Raw genomic sequence first — 23941 nt, forward strand, 5'->3', positions numbered from 1 at the left:
TGTGGCAAGTATAGCACTGCGCATGCCCACTAATCTCACATCACGGACATGCGCAGTGTGATTTTGTTTTTTTTAATTCCCGCTCTGTTCAGAGCAGGAATGTGTATCGAAACACTGCCCTCTCGCAATGTGTGCGTATGGACAGCGTATCATACGCAACCCATAAAAGGGCTGCATGTCATGTGCAGAGAAATAGAGCATGTCCACTGACTTTCATTGCCTCCATTCACTGCGTGTCATGCAACGCACCCTTGATACTCCGTAAAAATACGGTCGTGGACATGAGCCCTGAGGCCAATTCACACGGGCGAGCGTGATGTGGGGCCGTGAATCCCGCCTCCATATCGCGCTGCTTACCATGTGATTTCCCCAGGGATGCAAGAGTTTTCATTGGAAAACAGCCTTGCATCCCTTCAGGGTCACAATTACCGCTGGGGGTCACTATTACTGCCGCAGAGGTTTAGCCATTGCTTTCAATGAAGCCAGCGATGCTGAAGCCGACCCCATTAACCTCTTAGTGACCAAGCCTGTTTGCGCCTTAATGACCAGGCCAAATTTTGCAAATCTGACATGTGTCACTTTAACATGGAAAAACACCAGAAAGGTTTTGCATATCCAAGCGATTCTGACATTGCTTTTTCGCCACATGTTGTACTTCATTTAGGCGGAAAAAATAGACCAATAGAATTTGTGTTTATTTATTAAAAGCGCCAAAATTGGGAAGATTTTGAAAAAATCGTCATTTTTTCACATTTCCAACTGCAATATCTTAAATATGTGCAAACATAATATAGAAATTTTTGCTAAGATTTATATTTCCACCCGTTTACTTTATTTTGGGCGCACATTTAACCATTTACCCAGGCGGAGTTATTGTTTAAGGGTTTTAGGGATGGTTTTCACATCCCGCCCCCGGTTCATGGGCTACCCTTTTCGTTAAAAAATTTGCGTTCGGCGTTAGAATATCCGGAAGTGGTGGCAGAGAAGTTAATGAAAGAAGTTAGGTTAGGGCGCATGGCGGGGCCATTTAAAGAACCGCCGGTGCATGATTTGGTGGTGTCACCATTGGGAGTGGTACCTAAAAAGGAACCGAATAAATTTCGTCTAATTCACCATTTATCATACCCAAAAGGGGCGTCAGTAAACGATGGAATAGACCCCGAGCTATCCTCGGTAGTGTATACATCGTTTGATGCGGCACTTCAGTGGATTCGGAAATGTGGTAGGGGGGCGTTGATGGCGAAGGCTGACATAGAGTCAGCTTTTCGCTTGCTCCCAGTAGCGCAGGAAAGTGTGAGGCTCTTACGGTGTTTTTGGGCAGGGAGCTATTTTGCGGATCGTTGTTTGCCCGTGGGATGTTCCATTTCATGTGCGTACTTCGAAGCGTTTAGTTCATTTCTAGAGTGGGTAGTGAGGGACACGGCGGCAGTGCAGTCGGTCATTCATTACCTGGATGATTTTTTGTGCGTGGGACCGAGGGGTTCGCCGGTTTGTGCGAACTTGCTGGGGACCTTGCAATGGGTGGCAAAACGTTTCGGGGTGCCTCTGGCACCTGAAAAGACGGAGGGGCCCACAACTTGTTTAAGTTTTTTGGGCATCACTATTGATTCGGAGGCAATGGTGTGCCACTTACCGGAGGAAAAATTAAGAAATTTACAGGGCTTCACATGGGCGTATGCGTTTTTGCACGCAGTGAACAAGTTGTTTTTTTTTATGTGTGTATTACTGTCATTTCTGCATCACGGGGCCTATTCATTTGCGTGCACCAGACAAACACTCCCTGACTTAAATGGTTATTTACCCTAATGAGTTCCAGGTGTGTTATTTTTCTCGTGGGATTGAACAGTGTATTGCACGCACATTTGCGCACCCCCCATAGACTTTAAATGTGCACAAAAGTAGAGCATGCAGCGGTTTTTTCGCATTTGGGCAAAGAAAGGAAACGAAAACCAATCCGTTGAAATCAATGGGTTTTATTCTCTGCATATTGTGCTCAGAAAGTTTGCGCATGCTAACACACGCGTGTAAATGTCCATGTGAAGGAACTCTTAAGCCTGGCTTCACATGGGTGTGTTTGCGTGCGCATTTATGCAGCGAATAGAGCCCTAACGAACGGGTTCGTTCACAAGTGCGCATCTTTACATTTCACGCAAAAACAAAATATGCAGCATACTCTATTTTGCGGCACTTTTGCACACCAAAAGTCCCCATAAAGTCAATGGGGATGCACAAATATGCATGTGATATGCCAGGAGGTGCGTGATACGCTGCGTAATTGCGCAGGAAAGGAACACATCCAGAACTCAGACTAATTTCAATAGCTGGGAGCAGCGGTGGGAATTTTTCTGAATGCACAAAAGCCAGCAAAATATCTGCAGATGCGAATACACATACGCGGGCAAGCGCAATATCGCTACAAGAAAATCAGACTGATATCGCACTCATAAAGCTGCTTTCATACAAATGTTTTCACGCAGACAAACGTCGCCCACAAATCGTCGCCATGTGAAGCATTGGACTCCAATGCATTCTATCACATGGGCGATTATTACCCCCCCCCCCTCCCGCACAGCATCAAAATATGAGCCATGACCTATTTTTTGACGAAAACCGCAGAGAGGGGGAGGGAGTTTACCGGCGCTTGTTGCAGAAGACAGCGGGCTTCTATTTAGCTATTAAGGCTTAACAAAAGCCATTCTGCCGACCGCGGCAGCGGAGTCCATTCACGCGATGCAGCCCTGTGAATGGACGAGACAGCGCTAATTCCAAAAGGGATTAGATTGCAGCAATGCTGCGCTGCCGCAATTCTTCCACGCAATGCCTTTGCGTGTGAATGCAACGCCTAAAGCTGCAGGGGTTTTTTTCTCCCCCCTTCCCCCATGCACAGAATTAGGGGCTTATTCACACGGGCATATTTTTCTTCAGTATTTTGTGAGCCAAAACCAGAAGTGTAGAGAAAGTCTAATTGGGAAGATTTTCATTTCTTCCGTATTTTGCGCCCGTTCCTGGTTTGGCTTACAAAATACTGATGTATAATTCGTCGTGTGAATAAGGCCTAAGGCTTATTCAGACTAGCACAGGCGAAACTACGCTCGGCGGCACGGGCAAATCATGCGTAGAAATCACAGGCAGGAAAGGAGGTGGTGAAAACGAAACCACTGAAATCCCATAGAGATCCGCGGTTTCGTTTTTTTCCCTTTTTATATGCTTGTGATTATAAGGGGACTAAAGTACATTTGTGTAAAGGAGCCCTCGGCGCAATTTTATGCATATGAGAGCGCATTTGCTTACCCCCTTAGACTCTAATGGAATAGCGGGAGCGCAAATGCATGTAAAAATTATCGCAGTTTCTGCAACCGCTTTTCTGCACAGAAAACGGCGTGCTAAATCGCCGTGTGAAAGAGGCCCTAGGGCTTCGGCAGACGAATGTACGCGCCAAGACTATTGTCGCAGTGGAGCGTATTTGTGCATAAACATGGTTTACAGTAATCGGGTTGCGCTTGAAATGCCAGTTCACACGCGCGTTCACCCCCTTTCCGTGGCATACAGTGGTGATGGTCATCTTCTGCCTGCGACGGCCGCCGGGTCACAACCCTTTCCTGTCATTTTTGTATGTAAAATGCAGAAAGATGAGGTGAGAAACACCCTTATGAGAACGAACCTCTGGAGATCACAGGGAGCCGTGCAGGTGTCATGGCAGCCAGGGGCCTTCTGAAAGGCCCCAGGGCTGTCAAAGCAGAATGCCTTCCAGGCATTCTCGTGGGGTGGCTTGGTAGACCGCCTGTCAATTCGCAGTATGATGTAACGCTATGGCATTTCATCATATTGCAAGAGCGATCAAAGCATGACATGTAGAGATGAGCAAACGTACTCGTTTAGGGCTATTTCGCAATCGAGCATCGCTTTTTTCAAGTAACTGCCTACTCGGGCAAAAAGAGTCGGGGGGCGCCGGGGGGAGCTCTCCCCCCCCCCCCACTCCCCTCTGCAACCCCCCGGCACCCCCCAAATCTTTTCACCCAAGTAGACAGTTACTCGAAAGAAGCGATGCTCGATTGCGAAATAGCCCTAAACGAGTACGTTCGCTCATCTCTACATGTCATGCTTTGATCGCTCTTGCAATATGATGAAATGCCATAGCGTTACATCATACTGCAAATTGACAGGCGGTCTACCAAGCCACTGCACGAGAATGCCTGGATAGGCATTCTGCTTTGACAGCCCTGGGGCCTTTCAGAAGGCCCCTGTGGCTGCCATGACACCTGCACGGCTCCCTGTGATCTCCAGAGGTTCGTTCTCATAAGGGTGAAGTCACACGAACGTATATCGGCTCGGTTTTTACGCCGAGCCGATATACGTTGTCCTCGTGTGCAGGGAGGGGGGGGGGGGGAGGGTGGAAGAGCCAGGAGCAGGAACTGAGCTCCTGCCCCCCTCTCTGCCTCCTCTCCGCCCCTCTGCACTATTTGCAATGGGGAGAGGTGGGACGGGGGCGGGGCTAATTCTTGGAACTTAGCCCCGCCCCGCCTCTTCCCATTGCAAATAGTGCATAGGGGCACACGAGGACAACGTATATTGGCTCGGCGTAAAAACCGAGCCGATATACGTTCGTGTGACTTCCCCCTAAGCATAGGCATATCGTGAGGGGGAGCAAGGGTCGCCGTTGCGACCCGGCCCTTGCTCTGCAGGGGGCCCAGAAGCCCCGCCATATTCAAAATGCACACTTGTGCATTCTATAGAAGGCGGAGCAGGGCGACCGGTATTACACTAGCAGCTGCGTGATTGGTGCGGCTGGGGTGTGTGGCTGCTGGAAGGGAGGAGCGAGGAGGGGAGGCGAGGCAAGGCTGACTTACCCATGCAGAGAACACTGCAGACGTGGCTCCTCTCCGGTTACCTCTCCTCCCGCAGCGTGTTGGCAGCCACCAATGAGACGTCCAGGGAACAAACAGGCTTCTCTCTGGTTCTGTAAGCATTCTTTCTTGAAGTAAAGTCCCGATTGGCTCCTCCCACAGGCTGGTCACATGACTGGCCACATGAGTGTGACATCAGAGGTCCTTGACAGACAGCACCCACCCGCACCCGGCTCAGGTAGTTAACCATGTGCCGCCTGCTTCCTGGAGGAGAACCCCTCTGTCTGCTGGGAGTCCTCCAAACTATTGCAGATTTACATGCAGTTCACCCAACAACCCTCCATCTGTAACCTCACTGACCAGCAGTGAATGCCCGCAGTTAACTCCTTCATGACTGACCTGGTTTAAGCACTAATGAGCAACCAGTTTTTCAGTCTTTATTTTTGTGCATTCCTGGGATCAGAACTCTTTTTTTTTTTTTCTTGTTGACATGTTTGTTTTGAGGACTTGTTTTTGTGTGAAAAGTTGTTTATTTAACCCCTTCCTGCCCCATGACATAAGGGTACATCATGGCAGGGTGGTACTTCTTGCAAAGTGACGTACCCTTATGTCACAGGGATAGCGCGAGATCATAGCAGATCTCGCGCTATCCCGCAGCAGGAGCCAGCTGTCACTAGTAGTGCGCTACGTGTGGTGAGTACCCACCTGAGATTTGTGCGCTGTGCGCTACGTGTGGTGAGTACCCACCTGAGATTTGTGCGCTACGTGTGGAGACGCGGTCACCTGAGATTTGTGCGCTACGTGTGGAGACGCGGTCACATGAGATTTGTGCGCTACGTGTGGAGACGCAGCCACCTGAGATTTGTGCGCTGTGCGCTACGTGTGGAGACGCCACCTGAGATTTGTGCGCTGTGCGCTACGTGTAGTGAGTACCCACCTGAGATTTGTGCGCTGTGCGCTACGTGTGGCGAGTACCCACCTGAGATTTGTGCGCTGTGCGCTACGTGTGGAGACGCGGTCACCTGAGATTTGTGCGCTACGTGTGGAGACGCGGTCACCTGAGATTTGTGCGCTGTGCGCTACGTGTGGTGAGTACCCACCTGAGATTTGTGCGCTGTGCGCTACGTGTGGAGACGCGGTCACCTGAGATTTGTGCGCTACGTGTGGAGACGCGGTCACCTGAGATTTGTGCGCTGTGCGCTGAGTACCCACCTGAGATTTGTGCGCTGTGCGCTACGTGTGGTGAGTACCCACCTGAGATTTGTGCGCTGTGCGCTACGTGTGGTGAGTACCCACCTGAGATTTGTGCGCTGTGCGCTACGTGTGGTGAGTACCCACCTGAGATTTGTGCGCTGTGCGCTACGTGTGGAGACGCAGCCACCTGAGATTTGTGCGCTGTGCGCTACGTGTGGAGACGCAGCCACCTGAGATTTGTGCGCTACGTGTGGTGAGTACCCACCTGAGAGTTGTGCGCTGTGCGCTACGTGTGGTGAGTACCCACCTGAGATTTGTGCGCTGTGCGCTACGTGTGGAGACGCGGTCACCTGAGATTTGTGCGCTGTGCGCTACGTGTGGAGACGCGGTCACCTGAGATTTGTGCGCTGTGCGCTACGTGTGGAGACGCGGCCACCTGAGATTTGTGCGCTACGTGTGGAGACGCGGCCACCTGAGATTTGTGCGCTGTGCGCTACGTGTGGAGACGCCACCTGAGATTTGTGCACTGTGCGCTACGTGTGGTGAGTACCCACCTGGGATTAGTGCGCTGTGCGCTACGTGTGGTGAGTACCCACCTGGGATTAGTGCGCTGTGCGCTACGTGTGGTGAGTACCCACCTGAGATTTGTGCGCTGTGCGCTACGTGTGGAGACCCAGCCACCTGAGATTCGTGCGCTACGTGTGGAGACGCGGCCACCCGAGATTCGTGTGCTACGTGTGGTGTCACCTGAGATTTGCGCCACGCCACCTGACTTTTTTTTGCAGATTCATGCGCTACGTGTGGAGACGCGGCCACCCGAGATTCGTGCGCCTTTTTGCAAACTTACGTGTGGAGAGGATCCTGACGTTTGGACGCGTTTTGAGAAGAATTTTGCTTCGCTCGGACACCAGCTGACATAACCCGTTGAGGTAAGCTGCTGCATCTGCCAAAATTTTCATTGCGTGCATCTGCTCATATGTGCACATTTTGCGCCTAGTTGCAGGTTTTTGCTTGCATCTGCTCATATGTGCATATTTGCAGGTTTTCGCTTGCATCTGCTCATATGTGCATGTTTACATGTTTTCACTAGCATCTGCTCATATGTGCATATTTGGCGCATATTTGCAGGTTTTCACTTGCATCTGCTATTATGTTCATATATGTATATATATTACTGTGTGTGTATGTACGTAGGCTCCTCTGGATACACTAATAGCTTTTATTTATTTTCTTGCAAACGTACAGGTGCCATCACAATACTGTACCAAATTAGCGCACAGCTAACAAAGCTTCGGAAAAACATACCAATTGTCCAAATGAGATGTCTGGATCTATTAAAGTTGTGGTGAAGAAAAGCAGGGACAGTATGTAGCTTATAGCGGTTTAGAGATTTATTAGCCACAAAGTACGCAAACCACCGGAATAAAGCAAACTTTTTTCCTTCTTCTTTACAGGTGAGCTGATAAGTTATTTCAAGATTACCACACTGCGTTTGCTCACATTCATTGTTGAAGCAGCAGAGAGACTGACGGTCCTAGATGTTGGCTCAGTAGGACGCTTTCAAGATAGGCATGTTTGCAAATCGAAGTGATTTTTACATTGTTTTTTCTGTGCCTTGTTGTACTTCGTTTAAGTGGTAAAAATGGGCAGTTAGAAGTTGTGTATATTAATTAAAATTAAGAATATTGACAAAATTTTGAATAACTTGTAATTTTTTAACATTTGCAAATGTTATCTCCTATGTGCAAGCATACTCTACAAATCTTTGCCAACATATATTTCCATCTGTTCACTTTATTCTGGACGCACATTTGCAAAGACATCCTTTGTTTGGAACCATTTAGGAGACATTCAAGTTGAATCTTACTTTTCCTCATTTTGATAAACCCTTTTTTCTCCACCGAGCCAAGATTGCAAAGGCTCGTGGGTGTCAGAATACATACCCCCTAAAATGACCCTATTTTACAAAGTACACCCCTTAATGTGTTCACTGAGGGGTGTCAGGAGTATTTAGATCCCACATTTTCAGGAATTAATGCAATTTAGATTTAAAAAAAAAAAAAAAGTGTTCGGGTAATGTGCTATTCTAAAATTTTTTTCCCCCAAAATCATTTTCATGTGCACTGACACCCCAAAATGGATACCCCTGTTTGTATTGTTTTCAGAAATGTACCCATTGTGGCCCTAATGTTATGTTAGTATGCACAAATGGGACCCAAAATGTAATCAGTACTATGTGGCTTTCTGAACAGACTGTTATGATCGTGTGGGCAGATTTAGCAGACTGCCAACACCATCGTGACCAAAGGACTAGTAGTCTAGTAGTATACATGCACACAGGAAATTCACATGGAATCCATGCCACTGACCCTGTGCTAAAAGGGGGGGGGGGGTTGACAGTGGCCCAACCTAAGCGTAGACATCGCCCAAATAAGAGGGCAGCCCAGCGGTCTTCGGAACTGGGCCATAGCTGATCCTAGGAGCCACAGAACAGGACACACGCATGGCATATAACAGAGACGGAACAAAATACACAGAGATAGAAAACACTGCATACAGAAGCCAAAAATGCAACCACTACTAACAGATTATAAAGAACAGGTATTACTTGACATTTTAGACAAAACGTGAAGCTAGCGGGCGAACTTCTAAGCTCCTGGTTATACCGCTATTCCCTACACTAACCATGAGTCCAGGAGACCCGGACAACATTCACACAGGAGATGAGGTTACACTAAACTGACAGAACGTAAACGTACAAACGGGCATAAAACTGCAAGACACAGATCACACAGAAAGCTTGCATCTGGGACAGGACAGAGCAGGGGGCACACTGCCAACTGCAAGTGGAGCAGGACATAGCATGGGGCACACCGCCAACTATCAAATATAGTGAAAACCACACAGACAATACCCCTACCTCACATACACACAGGTGAAACTCACAGTAAGTCAATGTGTCCTCATACCAAGGGGAATAGACAGTCAGCTACACAAGGTGAGATAGGAGACTGTGTCAAGTTACACTAACTGACACACAGAGCAGACAAGACGTACAGAGGCCACAGCTGTAAATGGAATGCATATAACAGAGACAAGGACTACAGGTGTCCAAACCGTCTTGGGGAAGCTGAGAGACACATAACCACTTACAAGTTCTGCGTGGGAAAAAGGCAGATACCTCAAGCCAAGGATTCATAACTGCTCAGTCTGAAACCCAGACACAGACTGCCAAGAGCTGGGTTTATATGTATGCACAGAGCCAGGAGATTGGCTTGCAGGAAGTACCACACCCAGGCAGCTCAATCAATTAACCCTCTCAGGGCTGTGCTGCTAGTAAACTGAAGCTTTGAGCAACATATACCAGCAGCAGACGTAACAGACATTTTGCTTGAAGGCCTTTAAAGCCCCATAGCACAGTTGTAGAGCTCTTGAGCAGCCACAAAATTTTAACAATACACCCCTTAATTAGTTTACCTAGGGGTATACTGCCCACTTGGCCTGTAGCAGCAGCCACAATGCATACTTGAGTATAGCCGATCCAAGTGTTAGCCGAGGTACCTAATATTACCCCTTGGTTTATACTCAAGTCAATAATAGACCCCAGGTTTTTGGGGTAAAAGTTGGTACCTTGGCTTATACTCAGGTCGGCTTAGACTGAAGTATATCTGATTACATGCAAAAACCTAATGAAATAACAGCAATCGTTGCATGCAAAGCATTAACAGCGGGAATCGGTTGTCTCACCCATCCCCGCTGTGGCTCGGGAGGCCAACTGTGATTAGCAACAGTCTTCAGCAGTAGATGGTGTGGGCTCAGATCTGTAGGATGTAGATGCAAGTCCATTCCAGAAAGCTGCTTCCTAACATATATACATTCACATGCTGCGGTGGCAAGGGGTTAAAAGGGTTCCCTGGGACTCCAGTACTGATGATCTATGCGCAGTGAAGTGGTGATCTGCCTCTCAGAATCCCTGCCAATCAGCTGATGACGAGTGAGCACCGCTGCCACTTCAGTCTATGCCAGACGCAGCACCGTACATTTCTGGCAGTAGACGCCTGCATAGGATTGCATTTCAATGCAGAAGGCCGTGGTTTGTCTGCGCCAAGTCATGTGCAGAAAACAAACCGCTGCATGCTCTAATTCTGTGCGGGGCTCGCAGAGCCCTGTACAGAAACGTTACTCTCCGGCTCTGCGCATGCGCCGGCTGCTGACACATGCGTCAGAACTGCAGGAGCGGGCGAGTTCCGCACTGCTCTCTGCAGGAGCTCAGGTCGGGTCCCGTTGCGAGCAGCTAGATGCGACACAGCCGTCTGCAGGCGGCCTTAGGCCTCATGTCCACTTGAAAAATACAATCCGCGTGGAATCTGCTTTCAATTGTATAATTTTTGCATGCAGATATCCGCACACATTGCTATCTATGTGATAGCAATCTGGCCGATCCGCGGTAAAAAGGAGCATGCTGCGTTTTTTTCTCCCACCCGTGAAAAACGCAATTCTATTAAAATTCCATCCGCGGGTGCAAATATCAGTTTAATGGACCGCGGATGGCTGATTCCCTAGGGGCAAATCCGCTGCGGAAACCGCAATTCCATTTTGCTAGTGGACATGAGGCCTTAAGGGCTCCTTTCCACAGACGGATCTCCGCCGCGGAATACGTGGCGGCCATCCGCTGCGTCGCCCGCAGCTATTAGGTTCCATTCAACCTAATAGCTGAATACTTACGGTGCGGAATTCCGCACCGTAAAATCACCCGTCCTCACCCACGGCATGCTCTATTTGCCGCGTTTATACGCGCGGACGGCTTCCATTGCAGTCTGTGGAAGCCGTCCATTCACGCTATCCTCCGCTGTAGCACAGTGGAAGATAGCGTGAAACCGCCTCTACGCCTACCGCCAGCCGCGTCATATGACGCAGCCAGCGCGTCACATGCCGCTGCTGCACGTCACGCGCTCTATTGCGCATGCGCGCCGAGGCGTGATGCGGGACACGGGACTCGGGATCCGGAGGTAAGTATTGGGGTCTCTGGGGGCCGCCGTGACGGGCTCCGCCACGGAATTCCATGGCGGAGCCCGTCACAGCCATGTGCAGCCGGCCTTACAGTGTGGGAAATCAGGAGTCTGAAAACATAAATAAGGTAAAACAAAAAACCAAATTGAAATCACGTTTTATTATTTATTAAAAATGTGGATTTTACACCAAGTGTCATTCCCTGATAAACAAAAGGCAGCTGTGTTTGCGGGTCTTTTCTGTTTACTCCATCGTAGTAAAATATTGCGCATTTTTTCTGGATCCTCTGTCATAATTCTTTGAAATAACAACCTTATAAAAAAAAAGGTGAGTCACAGGCAAAAAGCAGTCCATAAAACGAAGGGTTTCAAGATTGCTGAACGTCGAGGGTCTCTTCACTGTCTGCCAGCCTTCCCATTCTCAAGGACGTCAGATCTGCAGGAAATGACGAAAAATCAGCAGGTTAACAGTCACATCCCACCAGTATTACTGATCCCTAGATCCGCTCCACCCACTTACATTGACCACTACTCCCCCAACCAGGTCAGAAGAATCATATATATATTATATATATATATATATATATATATATATATATATATATATATATATACACATACATACATACATACATACACACACACACACATATATATATATATATAGTAATATATATACATTTATGCACATATGAGCAGATGTAAGCAATGAAAAATGTGTCAGATGCAGCAGCTTACCTCGCTGAGTGATGTCAGGTGGTGTCCGAGCGAAGCGAAATTCCTCTCCACACGAGTCGTCCTCTCCAAAAGGTGGGCAAATGTGAAATCAGCACCTAAAACGACAATCTCCGGTTCCGAACATTGTACAAAACGCAGCCACATGTCAGGTTCCTCTCCACAAGAGCCGTCCTGTGGAAAACGGAGAGCAATTCAGCACATGGCAGCGAAAACATTAAAATGTGCACATATGAGGAGATGCAAGCGAAAACCTGCAAATATGCGCATATGAGCAGATGCAAGCAAAAACATGCAAATATGCGCAAAATATGCGCATATGAGCAGATGCAAGCGAAAACCTGCAAAGATGCGCATATGTGCAGATGCAAGCAAAAACCTGCAAATATGCGCATATGAGCAGATGCAAGCGAAAACATGCAAATATGTGCAAAATATGCGCATATCAGCAGATGCAAGCGAAAACCTGCAAAATATGCGCAAAATATGCGCATATGAGCAGATGCAAGTAAAACCTGCAAAGATGCGCATATGTGCAGATGCAAGCAAAAACCTGCAAATATGCGCATATGAGCAAATGCAAGCGAAAACATGCAAATATGTGCAAAATATGCGCATATGAGCAGATGCAAGTGAAAACCTGCAAAGATGCGCATATGTGCAGATGCAAGCAAAAACCTGCAAATATGCGCATATGAGCAGATGCAAGCGAAAACATGCAAATATGTGCAAAATATGCGCATATGAGCAGATGCAAGCGAAAACCTGCAAATATGCGCAAAATATGCGCATATGAGCAGATGCAAGTGAAATCCTGCAAAGATGCGCATATGAGCAGATGCAAGCAAAAACCTGCAAATATGCGCAAAATATGCACATATGAGCAGATGCAAGCAAAAACCTGCTAATATGCGCAAAATATGCGCATATGAGCAGATGCAAGTGAAAACCTGCTAATATGCACAAATATGCACGTATGAGCAGATGCACGCGATGAAAATTTTGGCAGATGCAGCAGCTTACCTCACCGAGTGATGTCAGATGGTGTCCGAGCGAAGCGAAATTTTTCTCAAAATGCGTCCAAACGTCAGGATCCTCTCCACACGTAAGTTTGCAAAAAGGAGCACAAATATCAGGTGACCGCATCTCCACACGTAGCGCAGAGCGCACAAATCTCAGGTGACGGCGTCTCCACACGTAGCGCACAAATCTCAGGTGACCGCGTCTCCACACGTAGCGCACAAATCTCAGGTGACCGCGTCTCCACACGTAGCGCACAAATCTCATTTGACCGCGTCTCCACACGTAGCGCACAAATCTCATTTGACCGCGTCTCCACACGTAGCGCACAAATCTCAGGTGACCGCGTCTCCACACGTAGCGCACAAATCTCAGGTGACCGCGTCTCCACACGTAGCGCACAAATCTCAGGTGACCGCGTCTCCACACGTAGCGCACAAATCTCTGGTGACCGCGTCTTCACACGTAGCGCAGAGCGCACAAATCTCAGGTGACCGCGTCTCCACACGTAGCGCACAAATCTCAGGTGACCGCGTCTCCACACGTAGCGCACAAATCTCAGGTGACCGCGTCTCCACACGTAGCGCACAAATCTCAGGTGACCGCGTCTCCACACGTAGCGCACAAATCTCAGGTGACCGCGTCTCCACACGTAGCGCACAAATCTCAGGTGACCGCGTCTCCTCACGTAGCGCACAAATCTCAGGTGACCGCGTCTCCTCACGTAGCGCACAAATCTCAGGTGGCCGCGTCTCCACACGTAGCGCACAGAGCACAAATCTCAGGTGGCCGCGTCTCCACACGTAGCGCACAGCGCACAAATCTCAGGTGACCGCGTCTCCACGCCTAGCGCACAAATCTCAGGTGACCGCGTCTCCACGCCTAGCGCACAAATCTCAGGTGACCGCGTCTCCACGCCTAGCGCACAAATCTCAGGTGACCGCGTCTCCACGCCTAGCGCACAAATCTCAGGTGACCGCGTCTCCACGCCTAGCGCACAAATCTCAGGTGACCGCGTCTCCACGCCTAGCGCACAAATCTCAGGTGACCGCGTCTCCACGCCTAGCGCACAAATCTCAGGTGACCGCGTCTCCACGCCTAGCGCACAAATCTCAGGTGACCGCGTCTCCACGCCTAGCGCACAAATCTCAGGTGACCGCGTCTCCACGCCTAGCGCACAAATCTCAGGTGACCGCGTCTCCACGCCTAGCGCACAAATCTCAGGTGACCGCGTCTCCACGCCTAGCGCACAAATCTCAGGTGACCGCGTCTCCACGCCTAGCGCACAAATCTCAGGTGACCGCGTCTCCACGCCTAGCGCACAAATCTCAGGTGACCGCGTCTCCACGCCTAGCGCACAAATCTCAGGTGACCGCGTCTCCACGCCTAGCGCACAAATCTCAGGTGACCGCGTCTCCACGCCTAGCGCACAAATCTCAGGTGACCGCGTCTCCACGCGTAGCGCACAAATCTCAGGTGACCGCGTCTCCACGCCTAGCGCACAAATCTCAGGTGACCGCGTCTCCACGCCTAGCGCACAAATCTCAGGTGACCGCGTCTCCACGCCTAGCGCACAAATCTCAGGTGACCGCGTCTCCACGCCTAGCGCACAAATCTCAGGTGACCGCGTCTCCACGCCTAGCGCACAAATCTCAGGTGACCGCGTCTCCACGCCTAGCGCACAAATCTCAGGTGACCGCGTCTCCACGCCTAGCGCACAAATCTCAGGTGACCGCGTCTCCACGCCTAGCGCACAAATCTCAGGTGACCGCGTCTCCACACGTAGCACAGAGCGCACAAATCTCAGGTGACCGCGTCTCCACACGTAGCGCACAAATCTCAGGTGACCGCGTCTCCACACGTAGCGCACAAATCTCAGGTGACCGCGTCTCCACACGTAGCGCACAGCGCACAAATCTCAGGTGGGTACTCACCACACGTAGCGCACAAATCTTCTTCTCCCACGTTGTAAGTTGTATAAAAGGCTCCAACCTCAGCTTCCTCTCTGGAGGTGAATAGGGCTCGGAATCCGCGGGCAAATTCAAGGGTCGATGACGTCGCAGGTCACGTGACGCGCGGGCACAGCTCTCATCGTGCACGGCTGCTGAACTGTACTGCTCGTGCACGATGGTAAGTCACGTGGTGCCGATTTCAGCCACCTCATTGGCTGGAATCGGCAGCTTGCATAACTGAAGCAATTAGCGTTAATATGCTACCGGGGTGTATACAGGGGGGCTGGGTATATAGTGTACCGGGGTGTATACAGGGGGGGCTGGGTATATAGTGTACAGTGGTGTATACAGGGGGGGGGGGCTGGGTATATAGTGTACAGGGGTGTATAGTGTACATTGGTGTATACAGGGGGCTAGGTATATAGTGGTGTATACAGGGGGCTGGGTATATAGTGTACAGTGTATACAGCAGCCTTTTACTGCAGCACAGGTCTCCCGCCAGTAGGCTGACTCCTCCCCCTCACATGACTGGTCACATGACGACGACGTCACGGAAGGTCCTTGCGGTGTTGCTGGTACGATGACCACCGGCGGGATGGCTGAGAGGGCGGCCGCCGCGGACGGCTCCTTCTCTGGTTCTCTACACACGGACGCCGCGATGAAGACGCCGCCGTTCAAGCAGCACAACTTCCTGGTGAGTGTGCTCAGTGTCTCTTGTCCCGGTTCTGTGTGACCCGCGGCACGTGGGGGTGTTACCATGGAGACTGGGCGGCTGCCTGCGGGCCGCAATCTGCCCAATAACCTCCTAGTTTTGATGCAAGTGCAGCATGGGGGGGTGTTCGGTGAAGGAGCGGGGCTTCGTGATCACGTGGGACTGTCAGGGAGTCTGTGCTGAGGTGTTGCTTCCTGGAGGCTCCTTTATTGAGCAGTCCAGCGCCTGGGCCCCTGAGCGATCAGTGGGGCCCCCAGCTGTTACCCTGCTCTGGGCATATAGCAAGTTGTGGCCCCGTTTGGTGTCACAGGTGCAGTTTCTGCGCTCGCTGCCGTGGGTCCGTGCTGGCGGTCACCCCTCCGTAGTGCAGCGCCTGCTTCCGACAGGCCCCTCCCCCTGTACAGACTGTAACCGTCAGTCACCGCGTTCATCCCCCCAGGTCTCAGTTATTCCTGCTATGTTGTCATTCACAGTCCACACCCTGCGACTCTTCCGCCCACTGCCTCTGCGTGTCGCAGTTATTTACTGCCCCCCAGGTCCCGCCCGCCTGTTCTTAGACCACCTCACCACCTGGCTCCCGCACTTCCGATCCTGTGAAATCCCAACCCTCATCCTTGGTGATTTCATCCCTACTAAGGACCCCAGCTCCTCATCTGCCTCCCGGCTGGTAACGCTTACCTCCTCCCTTGGCTTATCACTAATCTCTGACTCCCCCAGTCACAGAGATGGTAACACTCCTGATCTAGTCTTCCTCCGTCTCTGCTCTGCCTCTCACTTTACTAACCCCCCCCCCCCCCTTTCCACTCTCAGAAAACAGCCTCCTCTCCTTCTCCATCAGGCACCCCAGCATCTCCTCTGACCCTCCTATCTATCGCCGAACACTACCACACCACCCTTAGCCGTGCCCTGGATGAAGCGGCACCACCTGTAACCTGTGCCGTCAACTGCAGACAACAGCAACCCTGGCTCACGTCCCAAACGCGCTTCATCCGCGGTGCTCTAGGTGCGCTGAGCGGCTGTGCAGAAAGTCAAAGCTGCCCGCAGACTTCCTCCACTTCAAATTCATGCTTAAAACTTATAACCTAGCCCTTCACCATGCCAAACAAGTTCATTTCACCTCCCTTGTCTCCTTACTATCCCACAACCCCAAACAACTGTTTGAGACCTTTCACTCCCTCCTCAGCCCCTGCGACAGACCTGACTGCTGGAGAACTAGCTGCCTAATTCAAAGACAAAATCGACAACATTCGAAAAGAAATCTCCAAAAACTGCACGACTAGCCCCGATCCCAATCTATGTGACTGCTGGGGGAGTGGCAGGGCAGCCCTGACTTGTGGGGAGGGTTACTGCTACTGGTGAATGATAGAAAAGATGTGACTACTGAGGGAGTGACAGGGCAGCCCTGACTTGTAGGGAGGGTTACTGCTACTGGTGAATGATGGGAAGATGTGACTACTGGGGGAGTGGTAGGGCTTCACTGACTTGGGAAGGTTACTACTACTGGTGAATGATGGTAAGATGTGACTACTGGGGGAGTGGCAGGGGAGCCCTGACTTGTGGGGAGGGTTACTGCTACTGGTTAATGATGGGAAAGATGTGACTACTGGGTGAGTGGCAGGGCGGCCCTGACTTGTGGGGAGGGTTACTGCTACTGGTGAATGATGGGAAAGATGTGACTACTGGGGTAGTGGCAGGGGAGCCCTGACTTGTGAGGGGGGTTACTACTATTGGTGAATGATGGGAAAGATGTGACTACTGGGGGGAGTGGCAGGGCAGCCCTGACTTGTGGGGAGGGTTACTACTACTGGTGAATAATAGGAAAGATGTGACTACTGGGGGAGCGGCAGGGCAGCACTGACTTGTGGGGAGAGTTACTTCTACTGGTGAATGATAGAAAAGTTGTGACTACTGGGGTAGTGGCGGGGCAGCCCTGACTTGTAGGGTTACTGGTGATTGATGGGGAAGATGTGAATACTGGGGGAGTGGCGGGGCAGCCCTGACTTGTGGGGAGTGTTACTACTACTGGTAAAGGATGGGAAAGATGTGACTACTGGGGGAGTGGCGGGGCAGCCCTGACTTGTGGGAGTGTTACTAGTACTGGTAAATGATGGGAAAGATGTGACTACTGGGGGAGTGGCGGGGCAGCCCTGACTTGTGGGGAGTGTTACTACTACTGGTGAATGATGGGAAAGATGTGACTACTGGGGGAGTGGCAGGGCAGCCCTGATTTGTGGGGAGGGTTACTACTGGTGAATGATGGGAAAGATGTGACTACTGGGGGAGTGGCAGGGCAGCCCTGACTTGTAGGGAGGGTTGCTACTACTGGTGAATGATGGCAAGATGTGACTACTGGGGGAGTGGCAGGGCAGCCCTGACTTGTAGGGAGGGTTACTACTACTGGTGAATGATGGGAAAGATGTGACTACTGGGGGAGTGGTAGGGCTTCACTGACTTGGGAGGGTCACTACTATTGGTGAATGTGACAATTGGAGAAAGGGTAAAGTGCTGACACATTGTCGTGAGCTGCTGTGACTAGTGGGTAACTGGGGAAGCTACTTTTGAAAATTAGGGTTTTTTAAACCAGAGACTCTTTTTAGTTGCTTTTAAGATAACAGAGAGGGTCTCTGTTAGGAGTGTAAGATTGGCAAGGGGAGCTCTGGAGACAATGAGGACAGTAGACGGTGTAACATTACCCCGCACGTGCTCTGCAAGACGCCTCTTAAGAATTGATTGTAGAGCAAAAACAGTGTGGAACCGCGGGAGCCGGAAAACCTGTCTGTGACATGATACACCAGTGGTTGTAGAGGGGATTCAGCCTGGATTGGCCAACCAGTAGAGTTCTGATTGCAAGTCTTCAAGCCCACTTAGGCTAGGCTGATGGAGAGGCCCAAGTAACCGCAAAGCTGGCAAATACAAAAGGATCTCCTCTAGAACACTATTGTTAACCCCTTAGTGACGCAGCCTATTTTGCCCAGAAAGACGCAACGACTTCCATCTCCACTTTTCAAAAGTGTAACTGTTTTTGTTTAGTTTTCCATCGACGTGGCCGTATGCGGCCATAGGAGGCCTTAGGAGGCTATATGCGGCCTTGTTCTTAGCGTGGCGAACTGTAGATTCTTTATTGGTGCAATTTTTGGGCACATATAATGTATTGTAAAACGTTACAAGCGGGGGGGGGGGGGGGGGGGGTCTACAGCTTAAGGCCTCATGTCCACGGGGAAAATCAGGCCCGCTACGGATTCTCCATGTAGAATCTGCAGCGGGTCCCTCCTGCCCCGCGGACATGAGCGCTTAAAATAGGAATAAATCAGAATTAACTTACCTCTCGAACGCTCCGGATACTTCCTTCGCTGCGGCGTCATCTTCTCTCGTCGCGGCCGGATCTTCTTTCTTCGGCTCGGCGGATGTGCATGATGACGTCGGTGACGTGCCCCGCGCATGCGCTGGGCCGAAGCAAAATGATCCGGCCGCGACTGAGAGAAGATGGCGCGGCGGCGAAGAGAAGAACCGGAGCGTGTGAGTAAAATCCAATTTTTGTGTCCCGCGGATCCGGACGGCTTCCATAGGCTTCAATAGAAGCCCGCGGGAGACCCGCACGAAAATGGAGCATGGTCCAGATTTTTTCATGCTCCATTTTTTTTAAAATCACTTTTATTGACGATCCGCGGGTATTTATCTACCCCGCGGGTGGTCAATGCATCCCTATGGGGTGCGGATCCGCGGGCAGGAGAAGAGTTAAAATCCGCTGCGGATTTTAATTCTTATTTTGCCCGTGGACATGAGGCCTTAGGCCTCATGCGCATGGCAGGTCTGGATTCTGGCAGCGAAATCCCACACAGACTCCAGCCCTAACCGTAGCCTGTGACCCGCATCTTTTTCTTCAGTAATCTGTACTGCGGATGGTCCAGCTGTTGCACATGTGCAGTACAGATTTCCCTGTGTCGTCGCTAGGCGATGACACGGGCTGCGGCCATCCCGGAATGGCCAAGGGGCGGCCAGCTTCCATTGACTTCAGTGGAAGCCGTCCGTGCGGGTTCCACACGAAAATGGAGCAAGCTGTGTTTTTTTTCCCCCGCTCATGGGTATGAAAAATCATTTTGCCATAGCATGTGATGGAGAGGGTTCAGACGCCCGCTCTGGGGTCCGCATCAAGAACCCACCCGTGCGTGAGGCCCTAAGCGTGCAACATTAATGATAGGATACATTTTTCTGCAGGTTGCTATAATTGCGGTGCCAGAATGACTATTTTAGGTGTTTCCACTTTTGCACAACCCCCCTTTCTTTTATACATTGTTGCATTCACAATTCCCATGGCCGTCGCTCTGTCAAGGCTTGTCTTCTGCATGATGTGCTGCTGTTTTTTGGGGTGCATTTGGCTTTTTTTAACCCAATTTTTTTGCAATTTTTTGGGGGAGGTAAGACAAACCAAATGAGCATCTTGCCTGCGTTATTCTAGTTGAGTGTTTGTCTTTTACAGTTATTGCCGTGCAGGACAAATATTGTCTTCACTTTATTGCACAGGTTGTTACAAGTACGATGAGACCAAATATGCGGGGTTTTTTTGTTTTTAATGGGGGTTTTTAATACAATTATGGGGAAGGACGCAAAGAAAGGGTTTTGTTTTTAAAAAAAAATAATTATTTCTATAATTATTTTTTTTTACTAAACAATGGTTGTACTGGGGAGGGGATTTACATTGGCAAATGATCTGCATGTTGACTAGCACCGGTTACATCAGTACTATAGGGGTGAAGGCATTCCTATAGATAACCGATCTGTAGAGCAATGACCATTCGTCAGCAGGGCATCCCCCTGCCGTACATTGGGAGATGTGCTGACCATGAGCCTTCTATGGCTGTATCCAATCTGTTCGCTGTATATTCACACAGTCTGCTGATGGGGGATTGTTCATCCAAGTGTTCATGTCTGATCACTGCTGTAAAGGGTCTTGCCTCACTGCAGACTAGCACTAGTCCACCCTTCTATGGATAGGTGATGGGACGCGCTCTTACCATCGCTGTAACGTGACAGCTGAAGTTTGTGTTTGGCGTACTGTAGGTGAAATAGGCTTTGTTCAAGGCAAGCGTCTCCCTCAGCGGCGGCTCATCCTTCAGTCTGTAACTCTGCGTCTCCATCAGCGGCGGCTCATCCTTCAGTCTGTAACTCTGCGTCTCCATCAGCGGCGGCTCATCCTTCAGTCTGTAACTCTGCGTCTCCATCAGCGGCGGCTCATCCTTCAGTCTGTAACTCTGCGTCTCCATCAGCGGCGGCTCATCCTTCAGTCTGTAACTCTGCGTCTCCATCAGCGGCGGCTCATCCTTCAGTCTGTAACTCTGCGTCTCCATCAGCGGCGGCTCATCCTTCAGTCTGTAACTCTGCGTCTCCATCAGCGGCGGCTCATCCTTCAGTCTGTAACTCTGCGTCTCCATCAGCGGCGGCTCATCCTTCAGTCTGTAACTCTGCGTCTCCATCAGCGGCGGCTCATCCTTCAGTCTGTAACTCTGCGTCTCCATCAGCGGCGGCTCATCCTTCAGTCTGTAACTCTGCGTCTCCATCAGCGGCGGCTCATCCTTCAGTCTGTAACTCTGCGTCTCCATCAGCGGCGGCTCATCCTTCAGTCTGTAACTCTGCGTCTCCATCAGCGGCGGCTCATCCTTCAGTCTGTAACTCTGCGTCTCCATCAGCGGCGGCTCATCCTTCAGTCTGTAACTCTGCGTCTCCATCAGCGGCGGCTCATCCTTTAGTCTGTAACTCTGCGTCTCCATCAGCGGCTGGTCATCCTTCAGTCTGTAACTCTGCGTCTCCATCAGCGGCGGGTCATCCTTCTGTCTAACTCTGCGTCTCCATCAGCGGCGGGTCATCCTTCAGCCTGTAACTCTGCGTCTCAATCAGCGCGGGGTCATCCTTCAGCCTTGTGTGCAGTCTGTAACTCTGCGTCTCCATCAGCGGCCGGTCATCCTTCAGTCTGTAACTCTGCGTCTCCATCAGCGGCCGGTCATCCTTCAGTCTGTAACTCTGCGTCTCCGTCAGCGGCCGGTCATCCTTCAGTCTGTAACTCTGCGTCTCCGTCAGCGGCCGGTCATCCTTCAGTCTGTAACTCTGCGTCTCCATCAGCGGCGGCTCATCCTTCAGTCTGTAACTCTGCGTCTCCATCAGCGGCGGCTCATCCTTTAGTCTGTAACTCTGCGTCTCCATCAGCGGCTGGTCATCCTTCAGTCTGTAACTCTGCGTCTCCATCAGCGGCGGGTCATCCTTCTGTCTAACTCTGCGTCTCCATCAGCGGCGGGTCATCCTTCAGCCTGTAACTCTGCGTCTCAATCAGCGCGGGGTCATCCTTCAGCCTTGTGTGCAGTCTGTAACTCTGCGTCTCCATCAGCGGCCGGTCATCCTTCAGTCTGTAACTCTGCGTCTCCGTCAGCGGCCGGTCATCCTTCAGTCTGTAACTCTGCGTCTCCGTCAGCGGCCGGTCATCCTTCAGTCTGTAACTCTGCGTCTCCGTCAGCGGCCGGTCATCCTTCAGTCTGTAACTCTGCGTCTCCGTCAGCGGCCGGTCATCCTTCAGTCTGTAACTCTGCGTCTCCGTCAGCGGCCGGTCATCCTTCAGTCTGTAACTCTGCGTCTCCGTCAGCGGCCGGTCATCCTTCAGTCTGTAACTCTGCGTCTCCGTCAGCGGCCGGTCATCCTTCAGTCTGTAACTCTGCGTCTCCGTCAGCGGCCGGTCATCCTTCAGTCTGTAACTCTGCGTCTCCGTCAGCGGCCGGTCATCCTTCAGTCTGTAACTCTGCGTCTCCGTCAGCGGCCGGTCATCCTTCAGTCTGTAACTCTGCGTCTCCGTCAGCGGCCGGTCATCCTTCAGTCTGTAACTCTGCGTCTCCGTCAGTGGCGGGTCATCCTTCAGCCTTGTGCACTGTCTGTAACTCTGCGTCTCCATCAGCGCCGGGTCATCCTTCAGTCTGTAACTCTGCGTCTCCGTCAGTGGCGGGTCATCCTTCAGCCTTGTGCACAGTCTGTAACTCTGCGTCTCCATCAGCGGCTCGTCATCCTTCAGTCTGTAACGCTGCGTCTCCATCAGCGGCTCGTCATCCTTCAGTCTGTAACGCTGCGTCTCCATCAGCGGCTCGTCATCCTTCATTCTGTAACTCTGCGTCTCCATCAGCGGCGGGTCATCCTTCAGTCTGTAGCTCTGCGTCTCCATCAGCGGCGGGTCATCCTTCAGTCTGTAGCTCTGCGTCTCCATCAGCGGCTGGTCATCCTTCAGTCTGTAACTCTGCGTCTCCATCAGCGGCTGGTCATCCTTCAGTCTGTAACTCTGCGTCTCCATCAGCGGCTGGTCATCCTTCAGTCTGTAACTCTGCGTCTCCATCAGCGGCTGGTCATCCTTCAGTCTGTAACTCTGCGTCTCCATCAGCGGCTGGTCATCCTTCAGTCTGTAACTCTGCGTCTCCATCAGCGGCAGGTCATCAGCTTCAGGTCATTCTTCAGTCTGTAACTCTGCGTCTCCATCAGCGGCGGGTCATCCTTCAGTCTGTAACTCTGCGTCTCCTTCAGCGGCTGGTCATCCTTCAGTCTGTAACTCTGCGTCTCCTTCAGCGGCTGGTCATCCTTCAGTCTGTAACTCTGCGTCTCCATCAGCGGCGGGTCATCCTTCAGTCTGTAACTCTGCGTCTCCATCAGCGGCAGGGCATCAGCTTCATGTCTTCCTTCTGTCTAACTCTGCGTCTCCATCAGCGGCAGGTCATTCTTCAGTCTGTAACTCTGCGTCTCCATCAGCGGCGGGTCATCCTTCAGTCTGTAACTCTGCGTCTCCTTCAGCGGCTGGTCATCCTTCAGTCTGTAACTCTGCGTCTCCATCAGCGGCTGGTCATCCTTCAGTCTGTAACTCTGCGTCTCCATCAGCGGCGGGTCATCCTTCAGTCTGTAACTCTGCGTCTCCATCAGCGGCTGGTCATCCTTCAGTCTGTAACTCTGCGTCTCCGTCAGCGGCTGGTCATCCTTCAGTCTGTAACTCTGCGTCTCCATCAGCGGCTGGTCATCCTTCAGCCTTGTGCGCAGTCTGTAACTCTGCGTCTCCATCAGCGCCGGGTCATCCTTCAGCCTTGTGCGCAGTCTGTAACTCTGCGTCTCCATCAGCGCCGGGTCATCCTTCAGCCTGTAATTCTGCGTCTCCATCAGCGCCGGGTCATCCTTCAGCCTTGTGCGCAGTCTGTAACTCTGCGTCTCCATCAGCGGCCGTCATCCTTCAGTCTGTAACTCTGCGTCTCCATCAGCGGCCGGTCATCCTTCAGTCTGCAACTCTGCGTCTCCATCAGCGGCAGGTCATCCTTCAGTCTGTAACTTTGCGTCTCCGTCAGTGGCGGGTCATCCTTCAGCCTTGTGCACAGTCTGGAACTCTGCGTCTCCATCAGCGGCAGGTCATCCTTCAGTCTGTAGCTCTGCGTCTCCATCAGCGGCTGGTCATCCTTCAGTCTGCAACTC

General features: G+C 51.2%; 2 protein-coding genes across 3 annotated transcripts in view; one reads left to right on the forward strand and one right to left on the reverse strand.

The window, feature by feature from the left end:
* Positions 1–11188: 11188 nt before the first annotated feature.
* Positions 11189–14894, reverse strand: LOC136571808 (uncharacterized). Its single transcript, XM_066572435.1, has 4 exons — positions 14876–14894; positions 12806–14719; positions 11786–11956; positions 11189–11483 (listed from the first exon to the last, which is right to left on the reverse strand). Exons 1-2 carry the CDS (start codon positions 14892–14894, stop codon positions 13584–13586), a joined length of 1155 nt encoding a protein of 384 aa, XP_066428532.1. The 3' UTR covers positions 11189–11483; positions 11786–11956; positions 12806–13583.
* Positions 14895–15249: 355 nt separating this feature from the next.
* INO80C (INO80 complex subunit C) overlaps positions 15250–23941 on the forward strand; it is a 42885-nt gene continuing 34193 nt past the window's right edge. Inside the window, exon 1 of one of the 2 annotated variants that reach the window (XM_066608600.1) lies at positions 15250–15448. In XM_066608600.1, the coding sequence (XP_066464697.1) occupies positions 15335–15448 (114 nt within the window). In that variant the 5' untranslated portion in view covers positions 15250–15334. Of the gene's footprint in view, positions 15449–15908; positions 16134–23941 lie in introns of those variants that run through there. The other variant, XM_066608599.1, reaches the window with a different exon arrangement.

This window comes from Eleutherodactylus coqui, chromosome 6, assembly GCF_035609145.1.
Source record: "Eleutherodactylus coqui strain aEleCoq1 chromosome 6, aEleCoq1.hap1, whole genome shotgun sequence".
In the NCBI taxonomy this organism is placed as follows: domain Eukaryota; kingdom Metazoa; phylum Chordata; class Amphibia; order Anura; family Eleutherodactylidae; genus Eleutherodactylus; species Eleutherodactylus coqui.